This window comes from Zingiber officinale, chromosome 5B, assembly GCF_018446385.1.
Source record: "Zingiber officinale cultivar Zhangliang chromosome 5B, Zo_v1.1, whole genome shotgun sequence".
NCBI lineage: Eukaryota > Viridiplantae > Streptophyta > Magnoliopsida > Zingiberales > Zingiberaceae > Zingiber > Zingiber officinale.
The window spans coordinates 131,532,689-131,545,947 of NC_055995.1; the positions used below are offsets into that span (position 1 = coordinate 131,532,689).

Below are 13,259 nucleotides of genomic sequence, written 5' to 3' on the forward strand. Positions count from 1 at the left end.
GAGGAAGAGTCGCAACGAGGAGAGGGAACTTCAGAGTCTCGACGAGGACGAGCTCGTTGAGACAGGAAAGAGAACTCGAAAGTTGGGGCGAGGTATCCGAGGAGTGGTGGTGAGGACGACGTAAAAAAGTGGAGGCGAGGATTTCGTCGAAGAGAGAGAATAGATGAAAAGGAAATTTGGGTGGGGAAGGGCAAAGAAGGTAACATTTTTTTAAAAAAAAATGACGTGGCAGTGCTACAATATTGGCGCCTACAATTGCAAGGGAGAGATCTAAATAGTTTTAATTTTTGAGTATTGTCCCTACTTTTATTTTTTTAGTGGAGTCAAAACTCTAATATTTTTATAATCTTATACACCTCAGGGGTACTTACAAAAAATTGAGGTGGGCCAACTACCCCACCAAAGTTATACGTGGCTCTGCCCTGTGTTGCGTGTGTAATATAATATATGAATGCATGTGGATAAACAAGATTTATTTCCTAAAAAAATTAATTTAATTGTTATATTAGATATTAAACTAATAAGAACAAATATTACACTTAATTTTAGCAAAAAGATCCCTCATAAATTGGGTAAGGGTGCACCAAACCCATGCAATAGTGTAATGCTAGGGTGACGCTCGAGAATCTCAGTAGTAAGTTACTGTAACAAACTCTCCTTTATAAAAAATTAATTTAATATCATATTTATCTTAGCCAAAAAGCCGAGATAAGTATGCTTTCTAATATTGCCGACCCAACGTATTTATTGAAACTTCTTTGCTCGCAGTGTTGTCAATTTTAAGATGTAAGATTAAAGAGAATTCTAGATTTCTAATTGATTAATGAGAAATTTTTTTAATAATACGTCGCAGCTGTGAACTTTAGATCCTTGATTGATTAATGAGAAGTCCCCTCGGATGGGTCTAGCAGCTAGCACATGAGGTGTTGCCACCATGAGGTCTGGGGTTCGAATCTCGGCAAAGCCGAGTAAATGCCTCCCTTATGTGCTAGTCACTGTTCCAAAGGCTAGTAGCCGTCCGTGATTTACCTCCTCCGTGTTGGCTCTGGGACGGGTTGGCGGGGGCGTTGGGGGCGAGTGTATTCGCCTTTTGCCACTTTGATTGATTAATGAGAAAAATTCCTAATAATATGCCGTAGCTGAGTTTTAAAGTTTAGATCATTGATTGATTATTGAGAAAATTTTCCAATAATACGTCACATCTTAGTCTTGAAATCTAGATCTCTGATTGATGCGGTTGTGGAAATTACTGATAAATTTTGAAATTATTTTTGATGTGAAAAGAAAAAAGAACATTAATATATTTTCATATAGTGTAATGATATGCTACGAACCGTTTATTATGGAATGACTCGCAACAAAATTTTCAAGGCACCTTGATTCGTTTTTTTAAATTTTTGGTTGGAGCGCTTAGATTTGATCTAGGCGGCTGACTCTATTTTTTTTTTAAATTTATAAAAAATAAAAATTTATTAAAACATCTTAATTACATATATTATACCCTGTGAACACTTAAAATTATTTATCTTGAATACTATAATCCAAAAAGGAAACTTGAACATTAAAAGAAATCATATAAATCCTAAATACATATAATACCCCCCCCCCCCCCCCAAAAAAATTAAGAGAATAATTAATTCAGAATTCATGCCAGGCACGTGGACTAGTTCACACACTGACATGGGTGTCTGGATCAATTCCAAGCGCCTCAAGTCTAGTCCGGATAAATCTATAGGGTAAATTTTGTAGGATTTCAAAATTATATATATATATATATATATATTTTGTTACTTGCATTCGATGCACACTTGTAGGTGATTCTCATAGATCTGAACGCCTATCGGATGCCCTGAGGTCCGAGTGCCTATACCGAACGGGTGTGAAGGTGTATATATACACTGCTTGGCGGGAATGTGCCTCGTTGGTGAATCATTTTAACTCCACTGTTCTCCTGCCTCTTGTCTCTCGCCCCCGCTAGGGTTTTCCCGTCTCCTTCGCTACTTCCCTCTCTTTGTTCTTCCCTCGGAACTTTGATGCCGAACTACAAGATCAGGGGAATCGATGTCGATTTCCCCTACGAAGCGTACGATTGCCAGATCGCTTACATGGAGAAGATCATCCAGTCGTTACAGCAGGTGAGCGGTCCCTCTCATTCTCTATCGTGTATCTACTTCACCGTTTAATAATATTTATTTTGGACCTTTAACAACAGTCTAAACGTGTGCGTGTGGTTGATTTCTACTTTTCAACTGCGTCAATCGAACTTTCCGGGTAACTTCATTGGTTTCAGGGATGCAATGCTTTGTTAGAAAGCCCTACTGGAACTGGAAAAACATTATGCCTTCTCTGTGCCACATTGGCCTGGAGGAAAACTTTTGGAGATTTTTCAAGAAATTCAAATGAAGAAGGGAGAAGATTCTCATCGAGTCAGATGTCTGGAAGTCAACCGTCAGAGAATAGGCAATGCGAACCTGTTATTATATATGCATCAAGAACGCACAGCCAGCTAAAGCAAGTAATTCGGGAACTAAAAACAACCAATTACAGGTAAACGTTGCTCTGTTTTTTACACTAAACTTTTGAAAGATTGTACTTTCCATTGAGACAAAGATAAGGTGAAAGGCCCTATTCATGGTAATTTGATGAAAGTCTTCTTTTGCGCATGGCATTTCTCATGCATGAATCTTAAAGCATTTTGATTAAAAAAATTTAATCTGATATGCAATTAAAACTTAATGAAGGCACTCAATTGAACTAAATGAACACATGTTAAACAAAATGTAGGCACTTGCTTGAACTAAATAAAAACACTTGCAATATAATGTGAAAATTTTAAATTAGATAAACCCACTTGAACTAAATGAAAATATTTAATTGAAATAAATAAAAGCCAAAAACATTTACTCATAGTGTACCACGTGCTTAAACTAAATGATGTCACTTGGTTGAATTAAATGAAATGATAGTAGCTCCTAGAATAAAAATGTTAACGTTTGTAAACTTTAAGATCCATAACGATTGTCTTCATGGATTGAAATTTTGAACCATGCTGAGCGATATAATTGTAATTTTTTGTTCCACCTTGAGTTTTAAAAATAGAGCAGGACATGGCATTACACTTTGAAATTAATATGCCACAAGTGCTAAAATAGTGCTACTCATTCTAAGGATGGTCAGATGGTACGAAACAATGTCTTAGCTCACATTGACAAAGATCGAAGATATTCATTGCGATTTAACCCTCGAAGCTTGGAATCTTGTTGTCCAATATTGGGAGGGGAAGAGGAGACAGGAAGATGCTATAAAGGAAACCAAATTGTTGAGGAGAATGCATACTTGAAGTTGACAAGCAATCAAAGGAGTGTAGCCGAGATGGAAGGAGTCAGGCAAAACTATAGTAGAATCCGGTGAATTGTCAGAGAAGAAACCATGTAAGCTCGCCTGAGGGGATTTTATGAGGTAATTGGCTTTTCTAGCATAGGCTTGGCCACTGCAATTTGTAAAGGCGGCGGCGGATGATAGAGTCGTGCAGAGGAGTTGTGACTCATTAACCGGGAGAGGTGATTTGTCCATTTCTTTATTTTATTTATAATACTTTGTGTCTGTATATGTAGTTAACATGTAAATCTATAGAGTAGTATGATGCAGTGTTAATTACCAATTAATTTATTGTACATTATTTATTAATTGTTATAATATTGTATAATCAATTACTGTACTAATTAATCACTGTATTTAATGATATATACTTCTGGATTAATTATATCTTTATGTTAACTTATATAAGATGTATAAATTTATAATTATGTAATTATATAAGTTAACTATAAAATTTATGTAAATTATATATGTATGTGTTATATAAACTGTATCTTTACATAATTACTTCTTATTTATAATTTACATAAATTATATCATATATAAATTATATTTTGTATAGTTATAACTAAATTTAAATAGATTTAATTAAGTATTAATTAATTTATGCAAAAAATAATTTAAATTTACTATGTTTTAAACTTGATAAAATTTGATTACAAATATTTTATTAAATCAGATTTATTTGATTATAAATTAAATTAAATTATATATTAAATCATTATAAATTATACGTTCTACTAAATTTGATTTAGTTAAAATAATTAATTGATCCAGTTGAGATAAGGTATCATTCATTAATCAATCATCCTTGTAACTCATTTAGGTCAATATAATTAGTCTTATTGATTAATTTATTGAAATTATCCAATAAATTGCATGATCAATTATTGTTTATTGTTTAAACTGTCAATTATTATCTAAAAGTCAATTATTGTTTAAACAATCAATTATTGGTTAAACAATCAATTATTATTTAAAAGTCAATTATTGTTTAAACAATCAATTATTGCTTAAACAATCAATTATTTCTTAAACAATCAACTCTATTTATTTGCACAAATATATAGCATACAATTACAAGTCTTGACATTATTCTGGCATGGTACAATACAACAACAACAACAACCAAGCCTTTCCCACTAGGTGGGGTCGGCTGTATGAATCCTTTTACGCCATTGAGCTCTATCTCCTATGACATCATCATCTATATTTAAATAAATTTTATCTTGTTTTATTGTTACTAACCAAGTCCTTTTTGGTCTTCCTCTTCCTCGTTTGATATGTATGTTTGTCATAGTTTTACATCGCCTAACTGGAGTATTTATTGGTCGTCTAAGTATATGCCCGTACCATCTTAAACGTGTCTCTAGGAGTTTTTCCTCAATAGATGCAACTCCGACTTTCTCTCTAATGCTCTTATTTTTTATTTTGTCCATCCTCGTATGTCGATACATCCACCTTAACGTGCTCATCTTTGCAACTCTCATCTTCTGCTCATGTGTTTGAGTCATAACCCAACATTCAGCTCCATATAACATACCAGGTCTAATTGCGGTTTTATAGAACTTACCTTTAAGTTTAAGAGGTACTTTACGGTCACATAAAACACTCGACGCTCCCCTCCATTTCATCCATCTTGCTTGTATTCTATGTAAGACATCTCTCTCAATCCCTCCATCATTTTACAAAAATGATCCTAAATATTTAAATCTCTCGATTCCGGGCAACTCGTCCTCTCCAATCTTAACAATTGTTTCATTACTTCTAATATTGCTAAACTTAAATTCCATATATTTTGTCTTTAATCTACTAAGCTTAAAACCTTTCCCTTCTAGTGTTTCCCTCCAAGATTCTAGTTTCGCATTTATTCCTTCACATGTTTCATCTACTAAAATAATATAATCTGCAAACAACATGCACCACAGTACTGTGTCTTTAATGTGCGTAGTGAGTTCGTCCATAATTAGTGTAAAAAGATAGAGACTTAGAGCTGATCTTTGATGTAAGCCTATCTTTATTGGAAATACTTCAGTTACTCTGCCTGAAGTCTTTACTCTGGCCGTTACATCCTTCTACATATCCTTAATTAATTTAATATATGTTACGCTAACACCTCTCTTTTCTAAAGTTCTCCATATAATTTCTCTTGGGACTTTATCATAAGTTTTTTCTAAGTCAATGAATACCATGTCTAGATCTTGTTTTTGCTCCTGATATTTTTCAATTAATTGTTTAAGAAGATGTATAGCTTCTATTAGAATAAGTAAAAGGGTATTTGAGTCTTTTGGTGTATATCTTCTTTTCTATATAAAGGCCTAACTCGTGGGGTTCCTATAATACGAGATTTTAGGTTTTGCTTTGAACATGGTATCAGAGCCAAAACCCTAATTTCTTTTTCTCTTCCCCGCGCCGCCTCCTTCCTCGCGCCGCCTCCCTCCCTCTCTGGTTCGCGACATTTCTTCTCTCGCGGTTAGGGTTTGCGCGACAACAGCTCCTTCCTCGTTCCCCCCTTTTTTTCTGCCGCGCGAGTTCTCCAACGGCGACGACCTTTCTGCTTCGCGCCTTTCTTTGTCGCAAATTCTCCAGCAGCGACAGCCCTCCAGTGACGGGCCTTTCTCCAGCAGCGAGCGCCGTCTCTTTCTGCCGCGCGAGTTCTCCCGCGGCGACGGCCTGCTGTTTCGTGGACGCCGAGCTCAGCCTCGTATCCACCATATCTTCGTCGCTTCTTCCTTGATCTCTTCGCCCTCCTCTTCGAGGCTCGCGACCAAGGATTGAGCACGAACCCCAATCCTTCTCCCGTCTCTGCGTTCGATTGCGCTGCGCTTCGACCTGATCCCTCGCGGGAGAGGAGCCTCTGCTGTTTTCTGTTGCACAGAACCTTCTGCTATGCTCTGTCATCAGAAGCCAAGAACCTTGCCGTTTTCTGTTGCACAGAACACTTCTGCTCTGCTCTGTCATCAGCAGCCAAGAACCTTGCCGTTTTCTGTTGCATAGAACACTTTTGCTCTGCTCTGTCATCAGCAGCCAACGAGCGCCTGACGCCAGAAGAAGCACTTCTGGTAGAAGCAAGCACAGTCTGGTTCACAGTTCTATTCATGGCTACATCTGGCGCCCCAAAGCCAGATACCTCAATCTTTACCAACCATATTACTGCACCCCTCTCTTCCGAGCAGTTGGATGGTAAAAATTATATCTCCTGGGCATCTCACATTGAACTTTGGCTTGTTGGACAGGGGTATGAGACACATCTCACTCAAACTGAAGAAGATGTTCAAGACGCCGATCGTCCTCTGTGGAAGAAGGTTGACGCTCAGTTGTGTTGTATTATCCGAGCCACCATCCATTCATCTCTTAGGAATGTCTTCCGTACTCACAAAACCTGCAAAGCTATTTGGACACAAGCTCAACAACTCTTTACAAACACCTCTCGGCGACTCTATCAAGTTTGTGAAGATCTCATGACTATCCTCAGCTCCAATCAGATTAAGGATTCAATGTCAAATTATCTGGGTTCAGTTTCTAGCCTTCTTTGTGACTTCAATGAACTGCTCCCACCTACGGCCGATCCTGTTGAAGAGCTATGTCGGAAGAAATTTTTATGTTTCTGCTTTATAACACGATATTCTCATGTCCGTGACCAGATCCTGGGCAGCCCCACAGAAGCTACCATGGAAAATACCTGGGCGACTCTTCTCCGTGTCCCGGCCAAAGTCTTGACGATGCCTTCTTCTGTTCCTGTCGACTCATCAGCTTTGGTCTCTCGACACAAAGGACCTCCACCTCGCAAGGGTGGCAAAGGACGTCCTTGGTGTGATCATTGCCACAAACCGGGACACACGATTGATAAATGCTGGAGTCTGCATGGCCGTCCTCCACGTGCTGCTTAGATCGTTCAGAGCTCTGTTGCTTCTTCAGCTTCCACTTCACAATTAACGTCGGATTCGACTCCAACACCTACCTATACTGACTTTCTGAAATGGTTTGAGGATCGTCAGGCTTCTGGTTCTACTGCTACCATTGCACATGCTGGTACTTCCTTTGCTGGCATATCTTGTTCTTCCGGTAATAAATCCCTTTTTTCCTCTCTCACTACTTCTGATAATTTACCAATGGTCACCATGGCCAATGGTTCCCAAACTCAATCCCAGGGTATTGGTATTGTTCATCCTTCTTCATCTCTTTCAATTCATAATGTTCTTTATGTTGCCGGCACTCCTTTTAATTTATTGTCGATAAGTCAACTTACCCGATCTCTTGATTGTGTCATTTCTTTTACCAACACGTCTGTTTCCTTACAGGACCGGAGTACGGGGAGGATGATTGGCTTTGGATGTGAATCTCATGGCCTGTATCGGCTTCAACAACCCTCTTTTGTTGGTTCGGCGGCGGCATCTCCACTTCTTATTCATGCTCAGTTGGGACATCCAGGTCTTAATAAGTTGAAACAGTTACATCCTAACCTTTCTCACTTAGAGTCTTTATCTTGTGCGTCGTGTCAATTAGGTAAGCATGTTCGTAGTTCTTTTTCTCCTCGTATTGAGAGTCGGGCTATGTCTCCTTTTGCTTTGGTTTATTCTGATGTTTGGGGTCCGAGTCGTGTTTCTTCTATAATGGGGTCAAGGTATTTTGTTACTTTTATAGACGATTTTTCCCGTTGTACATGGTTATATCTAATGAAGGATCGTTCAGAATTGTTTTCTATTTTTGAATCCTTTTTCCTTGAAATAAAAGCTCAATTTGGTACTTCCCTTCGAACTTTACAAAGTGATAATGCACGCGAGTATTTGTCTACTTAGTTTCGTACCATCTTGACATCTCATAGTGTGCTGCATCGCACGTCTTGCCCTCATACCCCTCAACAGAATGGGGTTGCAGAACGCAAGAATCGTCATCTCCTTGAAACCACTCAGACCCTTCTTCTCCATTCTCATGTCCCTCATCAGTTTTGGGGTGATGCCGTACTTACTGCGTGTTATCTCATCAATCGCATGCCTTCATCCACTCTCTAGGGTAAAATACCTCATCAGGTACTTTATCCACATCAGTCCCTTCATCCTCTACCACCTCGGGTCTTTGGTTCTATTTGTTTTGTTCATGCTCTTGATCCCGACATTAACAAACTATCTCCTCGGTCTCATAAGTGTGTCTTCCTTGGATACCCACGGTCTCAGAAAGGGTACAAGTGTTATTCCCTACTCTGTGATGTAACATCTCTTTCCTGTCGGGTTTCTTGTTTCCTGGAGGTCCGTGCCTCAGTCGATACAGCACCCCTGATGTTATTCGGGCGCCTCATCACCTCGACGCTCGTTCTGCTTTGCCGCCGACCAACACTGACACTGCTGTGGGCACAGCTTTGGAGCCAAGTCCTTCGTCGTTTCCTCCGGTCCCATCTCCTGACTCTGATGTTCCTATTGCACTTCGAAAGGGTATGCGTTCCACTCGTAATCCTTCTCCTCACTATGTTTCTTTAAGCTATCATCGTCTTTCCCCATCCTATTATTATTGTCTGTCTTCCTTGTCGTCTGTTTCTGTTCCAAAGACTGTAGGTGATGCCTTTGCCATCCAGGATGGAAACAGGCTATGCTTGATGAAATGAGTGCCCTACAAAGCAGTGGGACTTGGGACCTCGTTCCTCTACCTCCTGGGAAGTCAGTGGTTGGTTGTCGATGGGTGTTTACGGTGAAAGTTAGTGTAGATGACACGGTTGATCGACTTAAGGCTCGTCTTGTCGCTAAAGGCTATACTCAGGTATTTGGATTGGATTATGGCGACACCTTTTCTCCTGTTGCCAAGATGTCTTCTGTGCGTCTTTTTCTGTCTATTGCTGCAATTCGCCATTGGCCTATTCATTAGTTGGACATAAAAAATGCATTCTTACATGGTGACCTGCTCGAGGAAGTCTACATGGAGCAACCTCCGTATTTTGTTGCTCAGGGGGAGTCTTGTTGCTTGCGGAAATCTTTATATGGTCTCAGCGATCACCGGGCGTGGTTCGATGAATTTAGTACCGTAATTCAGTTTGGCGTGACTCGAGTGAGGTGATCATTCATTTTTATCGCCACTCATCTCTGGTTGCGTCTATGTAGTGGTTTATGTTGATGATATTGTCATCGCGGTAATGATCATCTTGGAATTTCCCGAATAAAACAATATCTTTTCAACATTTCAGACAAAGATCTCGTGAACTCGAATATTTTCTAGGGATAGAAGTGACACAGTCTAAAGATGGAATCATTATATCCCAAAGGAAGTATGCAATGGATATCCTGGAAGAAACAGGAATGTTAAACTCAAAGACGATCGACAATCCCATGGATCCTAATGTCAAGCTCCACCAAATCGGGAGCCTCTTTCGATCCTGAATGGTATAGGCGATTGGTAGGAAACTAAGCTACCTACATCACTCGTCGGATATCTCATTTGCGGTGAGTGTAGTAAGTCGGTTTCTTAGCTCTCCGTGCAAAGAACATTGGGATGCAGTGACTCGCGTTGTTCGATATATCAGGGGTGCACTAGGAAAGAGTCTTTTATATGAAGACAAAGGACATACTCAGTCGTAGGGTATTACGATCACAGTTAGGCGGGATCTCCTCCGATGAAGGTCTACTCGGATTTTGTATATTTGTCGGAGGTAACCTTATTCTTGAAAAAAGCAGAATGTTGTGGCAAGATCCAGTGCAGAGGCAGAATATCGAGCTATGGCTATTGTTAGTCAAGAACTTATATGGTTAAAACAGTTGCTTCAGGAACTAAGGTTTGGAGAGGTTACACAAATGACACTCATATGTGACAATCAAGCCGCTATGCATATTGCCTCAAATCCAGTCTTCTATGAGAGAACAAAGCATATTGAAGTTGACTGTAACTTTGTCAGAGAGAGTCATATCTGGAGAAATATCTACTAGCTTTGTCAACTCAAATGATCAGCTAGCAGATATATTCACTAAATCACTTAGAGGTCCCCAGATTGACTACATATGTAACAAGCTTGGTGTATATAATCTATATTCTCAAGCTTGAGGGGGAGTGTTAGAATAAGTAAAAGGGTATTTGAGTCTTTTGGTGTATATCTTCTTTTCTATATAAAGGCCTAACTCGTGGGGTTCCTATAATACGAGATTTTAGGTTTTGCTTTGAACAGTTTCTATTGTCGACTTTCCAGGCATGAACCCAAATTGATTTTCTGTCACTGTGGTCTCCTTCCTTAATCTTTTTTCTATTACTTTTTTCCAAAGTTTCATAGTATGACTCATTAGTTTAATACCCCTATAGTTTGCACAATTTTGTACGTCTCCCTTGTTCTTATATAAGGGAACTAGAGTACTTATCCTCCATTGATCAGACATTTTTTTCGTTTTCAATATCATGTTAAATAATTTTGTAAGTCATTCAATATTTTGTTTCCCTAAGCACTTCTATACCTCTATTGGAATATCATCTGGTCCAACGGTTTTTCCATTGTGCATCTCATTTAAATTTGTTTTACTTCAGAAGTTTGAATTCTACGATAAAAATTAAAATTTCTATGCTCATTTGACTTATTTAAATTACTTAAGTTAAGTTGGTCACCTAAAACCTTCATTAAAAAGTTGATGAAAATACCTCTTCCATCACTCTTTTATTTCTCCATCATTTACTAATACCCTATTACATTCATCTTTAATACATTTTATTTGGCTAAGATCTCTTGTTTTTCTTTCTCTCACTTTGGCTATTCTATAAATGTCTCTTTCCCCTTCTTTTGTATCCAATTTTTGATATAACCGTTCAAAAGTTTCATTTTTTTGCTTCACTCACTACTTTCTTAGCTTCTTTCTTGGTTATTGTATATTTTTTAAAGTTTTCTCGTTCTTACAAATATATAATTCCTTATAAGCTATTCGTTTTTCCTTCACTTTCTCTTGTACTTTCTCATTCCACCACCAAGATTCTTTACTTAGTGGTGCATGTCCCTTTGACTCACCGAGTACACTCTTAGCTACTATTTTCAACTTTGATACCATCTTATCCCATGTTGTATTAGAGTCATCGTATATTTCATCTAATGCTTGTACTTCCATTCTTAGCTTTCTCCAGGGATGACTTTGCAATTTTTACAGATCTTTCTATCCTTCTTCCTAACCATAAGAAAGTCAATTTGCGATTTATTATTCTCACTTTTGAATGGTACAATATGGTAGTAAAATTATACCGTTTCAACCAAAGATTGAAACTTTGGCACGATTCAAGTTTGTGTGTCTTGATCGAAAAGGGGCCTTCATCAAAGATGGCACCATCATGCTAGTTTTGCACTTTCCTTTTTTGCTAAAAACCACGCGGCTGATTATTTTCCAATAATATGCCTCTATCCAAGTTGATAGCTAACTAGCTAGAAGCAAAAAGTAGGGATGAATTTGAAAGCATTAAACCACCTTGGTTTCACTCAACTTAGATTGGACTTAAAAAAAATCTGGAAGATATAGAATATATATAAAAGAAATCTTCATCTTTTATACTAACTAAATGCTTATTAATCCTTAAACATAATTGTTAACTTTTGATTGGATCACCACTTATTTTAGAATCTTAAACCTTTAGGAAATGAGATATCTGTGTAATTAGCACCCTCTCATGCGTGGATGGGCAAACATAGACAAACTAGACCTAGCCCAAGATGGAGTCATGAATAATTTAACACTAATCTCTCACCATTATGCCCTACAAAAATTTTTCTCTATTGATGACTGAAACATGCATAACACTGTGGATAAGTTTATTGATAATATCTTATTTATTGTTTTTGACAATTGTCTCCTTCAAATTGAGGATACTTGAGCATACAAAATTGCAGGCCAAGAATGACAACATTAGGATCTCGTGAACAGTTGTGCATCCATGATGAAGTGCGTTTACTCCGTGGTAGGGCACAAAATAATGCTTGTCGTTATCTATGCAAAAAACGGATGTGCACTCACCAAATTGGGGTTCCTGGTAAGTCTTTTGTTATTGTGAAATCATTGTTATAATCATTTCTCATGTCATGCTTAGATAATTATTCTATTCAGAATAGGTATAACTTCACAAGTGCATTTCCTAGCTGAGGCAAGGGGAGGGCCAAGATGCTCAACTTTGTATCCCTTTCTTTGATATAATAGATATTTCTTGTTTGTTTTACAAAGGTCACATATGGTGCTTTAACTGTGGCATGAATGATTTTACTCTAATTGATAAATGTTATAAGCATCGTACTACAGGATATTTCTATTTGTTTTTTAATGCTTTACTTGATAACTACAATGCAATTGGATTTCTGGATTTATAGGACTTGCATTCAAATAAGAGGATTGCCACTATTGTGGTTCTCAAGCCTAAGTAGAAATGTGGAAGGTTCTGTTTCCTAGCACATTGAAGGCCATTTGTAAAATGCTTTTTCTTATCCATGTCTTTGTTACTTGTAAAGCCAATGGGATAACTTTATTAAATCTGATGACTATGAGATCTTGACCATTTTTATTATCCAGTAGTTTAGTAAGAAGGCATTTAGAGTTTCCTACTATCTACCAAAGCAATGATACAAAGATAGGAACCTTTGGATTCGTCTTGAAGGGATTGACAATTGAACTGTGGTAGCATAAAGGGTGATTTTCAAAAAGTGAAGTTGTTGACAATCTTCAAAGGAGATTTTTGAAAAGTGAAGTTGTTGACGATCTTCACAGGAATCAATTTTTGACACAATCTTAGATTGAAAACATTGCTGGATTATGAAATGTGAGGATGGACGGCAATTTACTATAGATTATAGTAAAATAGATAGATTATGGTCTGAATAGCTATTCTCAAATGAGCTAATATCAGGTGAGAGATTGAGTGAAGGCCGATATTACTATAAAAGGGGATGA

The 13,259-nt window shown here is 37.8% G+C and overlaps 1 protein-coding gene and 1 pseudogene across 3 annotated transcripts in view; one reads left to right on the forward strand and one right to left on the reverse strand.

The window, feature by feature from the left end:
• Positions 1–573: 573 nt before the first annotated feature.
• Positions 574–716, reverse strand: LOC121988001 (annotated as a pseudogene).
• Positions 717–1,818: 1,102 nt separating this feature from the next.
• Positions 1,819–13,259, forward strand: part of LOC121986052 (regulator of telomere elongation helicase 1 homolog) — a 65,990-nt gene continuing 54,549 nt past the window's right edge. Inside the window, exons 1-3 of one of the 3 annotated variants that reach the window (XM_042539828.1) lie at positions 1,819–2,135; positions 2,291–2,547; positions 12,212–12,351. In XM_042539828.1, coding sequence (XP_042395762.1) covers positions 2,034–2,135; positions 2,291–2,547; positions 12,212–12,351 — 499 coding nt within the window. In that variant the 5' untranslated portion in view covers positions 1,819–2,033. Of the gene's footprint in view, positions 2,136–2,290; positions 2,548–3,168; positions 3,561–12,211; positions 12,352–13,259 lie in introns of those variants that run through there. The other 2 variants (XM_042539826.1, XM_042539827.1) reach the window with 2 other exon arrangements.